A 3,823-nucleotide genomic window follows, 5' to 3' on the forward strand; every position below is an offset into this window, starting at 1 on the left:
GGGGGTCAGAGACAGTGCCGGGTGTGACCCCCCCGGACCGGAACGGACACGAGTCTCTGTTACTGTTTATGACACGTGCGCGTGTTCGCCCAGCTGATGTGGGCATAGTGGCACGTCCACTGTCCAACCCGGCCCCTCCCCCGCCCAGACACCGGCCCGGGAAGTGTCTCCCCGGCTCCCCGCCCCTGTCCCCGGCGCTGAGCCCCGCCCCCACCCCCCATCACAGCGGGATCGGATCGGGAAGGCTCCAGCAAAGCCCAGCCCGGGAGCTCCGCCCACTAGCGGCTGCTAGAAGCTGCTGGGCCCCGGAGCCGAGCCAGGCCCCGCCCCGGCCCCGCCCCTCCCGAGCCAGGCCCCGCCCCCATCCCGCAGGAGCGGGAAGGTTCCCGAGGCCCCCGGCCCGCCCCCAGCCCGGTATAAAAGGCGGCGCTGGGGCTACCGCAGCCAGTGAGCAGCAGCCGGGCAGGGAGCCGGGCAGAGGCAGCTCCAGCAGCAGCGTCTCAGCAGCTGAACTCGGACCAGCTCCTCCAGCCCCGCGCAGGATGTTCCCGCTCCGAGTGTGGCAGTCGTGCCCCGTGTGGCTTCGCAGCAGAGCCCCAGTGTCCAGCCTCCTGGGGCCGGGTCCCCACAGCCTCTGGGACCAGCTGGTGGGGGACGTGCAGACGCACCTGGACGAGATGGAGCGAATGAGACGCTCCCTCCTTCTGGCTTATCCCCTTCTCTGCGGGGAGGGCGAGGGGAGCAGAACCCCGAGGCAGAGCAGCCAGTCCCTGGCTGAGGGTGCTGGGAAGGAGCCCGGGTCCCAGGCGCAGGGGAAGGAGACGTACCAGCTCTCCATGGACGTGAGCGGCTTCTCCCCAGCTGAGCTGATGGTGAGAGTGGACGGGAGGAAGCTGACGGTGACGGGGAAGCATGAGAAGAAAACGGAGTCGGAGGCTGGAGTCTGCTCCCACGAATACAGGGAGATCCGCAGAGAAACTCTCCTGCCGGAAGACGTGAACGTGGAGGCCGTGCTCTGCTCCCTGTCCCAGGATGGGCAGCTCTGCGTCGAGGCGCCACGTCTGGCCCTGCCAGCGGCACAAGGCAGAGACATTCCCATCAGTGTCTGCCAGGGGGTGAAGGCAGGCGAAGGAAACTTGCCCACGGAGGGAAAGGAACCGGGGAGCAGCGAGATGGAGACAGGAGGAAAGAGTGAGGTGACCAGCCCCAGAGATTCCTGAAACCAGCCCCCGGCTCCAGTAACCCTCAGACTCTGGTTCATTGACTTTACTCAGCCAAGCTAGTGAGGCCATTGTAATTTTGTCAACACTTCTGAGCCTATTCCTTGGCTTTGTCTCTACTCCGCTCCCTAACTGTTTCTATGTTTGAGGAAGATGTCAGATACTCTGTGACGCTGTAGAGCACAGTTCGTGTTTAGAATTTTTTTACCTTGTTACTGTGATAACTAAACTTTTTTTTTTTACTGTAAATAAAATGCTGTCATCTGAATTCTGTTTTCTGTGTGATTTCTTCCTACTTTTGCACATGGTTCAATTTTTTCCCCATGGTGTAGAAATGATTTTCAGTCTTAACTTCCCCACAGCAGCGAGAGGATGTGAGAGCTGGTCAGGTGTTAAGAGCCATGGGTTGGATGGGCTGGTTAAAGGAGCAAGTGTAGTGACAGTCGGGCCCCTCCCTTCTGTAAGAGGCTGCCAGGGAGCAGAATATTTGGGGTGGATTGGAGAGCCCAGGGCCTTGCAGTGCATAAGGAAATAACTGTGATGGGGCTGGAGTCGAAGCAGAACACCTAGCACCTGTACGCTGACCCCGTGTAAGTCATACACATTTTCAGAGCAGGGAAGGAGGAAATAGCAGTACAGCTACAGCTAATGGTGGCCAGCACCAGGATTTCTCAGCCAGGGGTCCTGCCCCGCTATGTGGATGGAGAAGCTCAGAGGAGGGCAAGAACTGCTGTGTTCCAGCTCTGGGAGGACGTCATTTTTTAAATAGTGCTTTTCAAAATTGTGAGCAAAGGGCAGAGATTTGTGGAGGAAGGAGTTGTTGATGGTGAAGCAAGCTTGGGGCAGGACCGTCTGCCAGTCACAGGGCTGTCTGTCCAGGCTGGAAGGCACCTTCCCTCCTGGGAGGCCATGTTCTCCAGCTCTCCAAGCACACTGTGGGCCTGATACAGATGATAGCAGCAGCTGGGATGAAGACAATGGTGTCAGTTTAAAAAAAGAAAACCCAAACCCTGCCATGTTCCTACAGGGTATTAATCCAAACCCCTCCCAGCTTTGCCCCTGTAGAGTCTTATGCTAGAACACGTGGATCTAGGTGGCCTGGATGGATCCCCTCTCAGGCCTCTCTTCCCAGCCCGAGTCTCTTGGCAAAAGCAATTGAAAAGGGGAGGGTAAGAGTTCATATGAAGAGAATTTGGACAGAAACAGGTACAGGCTGGTCCTTTGCAAAGGCGATGGTTATAGATCCGGTGCAATAGTTTGGAAGCGGAGCAGCAAAGCTGCCTTAAGCAAAGCTGTCTGGCCCTTTGGAGGCCAAATGGGGAGTGGATTGGCCCAGGTGCAGAACTAAGCCAGTGCCACCTCTCTCCAGCCCCTTTACACCAGCAGGCCTGCTCCCCTTGATGAGCCCACTCCCCTCCCCGCTGCTGGAAGCCTTAGCAGAGCCCTTCAAACAGCTAAAGAGCTTTGGGCTGCCCCCAGGCCACACCCCATGGGGATCTGCTCCTAGGCTTGATGCAAGGCCAACACCAGCCACTGCTGCATCCCTATGTCAGGAAGTGGGGACGGTGGGCGGGAAGGCTCACCAGCTGACCCAGGATGGGGGTAGAGGCCTGGCTGGCAGAAGGGGGGCTCCAAAGAGGAGTCAGGATGGCACTGAGCCAATAGCTATGTGGCAGTAATAGGGGATCCCTGCAGGGGATGAACCCCTCAGCGGTGCTCCCTGCTATCCAGCAGGGCTGAAGGACCCACCAGCAAGATAGCAACTGGAATGGAGCTGGGGGAAAGTGGGAGGAAAGAAAAGGGTTCCAGCAGTAGGGGGCAGAAGCAGCATCAGTATGAGGTCCAGGCTCAGGCTGTAATGCATGAAGGGACGCGCCAATGAATGCAAGAACAGGCCTGTCACTAACTCACACCTGGAGCCCAGCTGGATAGGCTCACCCTGCAGACGCACAGGGGGCAAGGGGTCTGAGAAGCAAAGCCACCCCCTCCCTGGAGAGCAGGAGCCAGAACAATAAGGGGAGGGGCCCCAGCTGGGTTCTTCCTATCACCTGGAGAACTGCTCTAGGATTCCCCAGCGAGCGCTCTCCCAACTGTTCTAAGCACCAGTGCATGTAGGCTCACCAGGTGGTGGGGAAGCTTTTCCTGACCGGGTCCTCCACCCTGTCCCACACAGTCTCCTGCCCTGTTCAGAGTCCCCTCCTGTCCCTTCACCAGCCCTGTATTTTCCTTCTTTTTTCCTAAGTCTTCTACACCCCTCCCTGCCACGCCAATTCCTTGTCCATCATCTCCTCCTGCTTCCTAATCCCTGACCCCTCTGAACCCTTAGATACAGCCAGTTTTCTCAGGGTTATTCACAAAGAGCAGGGTGGCCGTTAGTCTGGGGAGTTTGACACACATAGGGCTCCTAGCTGTCATCTCCAGACTGTCAGATGCCTACACTTCGCTTGAGAGCCTGGGTTCCTGAATCACCCAAACACACTAGGAGTAGACCAGGGAGTGGAGAGGGAAAAGCTCCTGCTCTGACTCCAGCTGCGCTCTCACCGATAGGGGAGAACATGTCCCCCTTAGCCCTACCCTGGAACAACGGCTCATTGAAGAACAAA

At 57.9% G+C, this 3,823-nt stretch overlaps 1 protein-coding gene across 1 annotated transcript; it reads left to right on the forward strand.

Moving 5' to 3' along the window:
- The first annotated feature begins 459 nt into the window (after positions 1-459).
- Positions 460-1,488, forward strand: LOC120395113 (heat shock protein 30C-like). The gene has a single exon (XM_039519278.1). The coding sequence runs from the start codon at positions 543-545 to the stop codon at positions 1,218-1,220; it is 678 nt and encodes a 225-aa protein (XP_039375212.1). The 5' UTR covers positions 460-542; the 3' UTR covers positions 1,221-1,488.
- The last annotated feature ends 2,335 nt before the right edge of the window (positions 1,489-3,823 follow it).

This window comes from Mauremys reevesii, unplaced genomic scaffold (genome assembly GCF_016161935.1).
Source record: "Mauremys reevesii isolate NIE-2019 unplaced genomic scaffold, ASM1616193v1 Contig96, whole genome shotgun sequence".
Lineage (NCBI taxonomy): Eukaryota > Metazoa > Chordata > Testudines > Geoemydidae > Mauremys > Mauremys reevesii.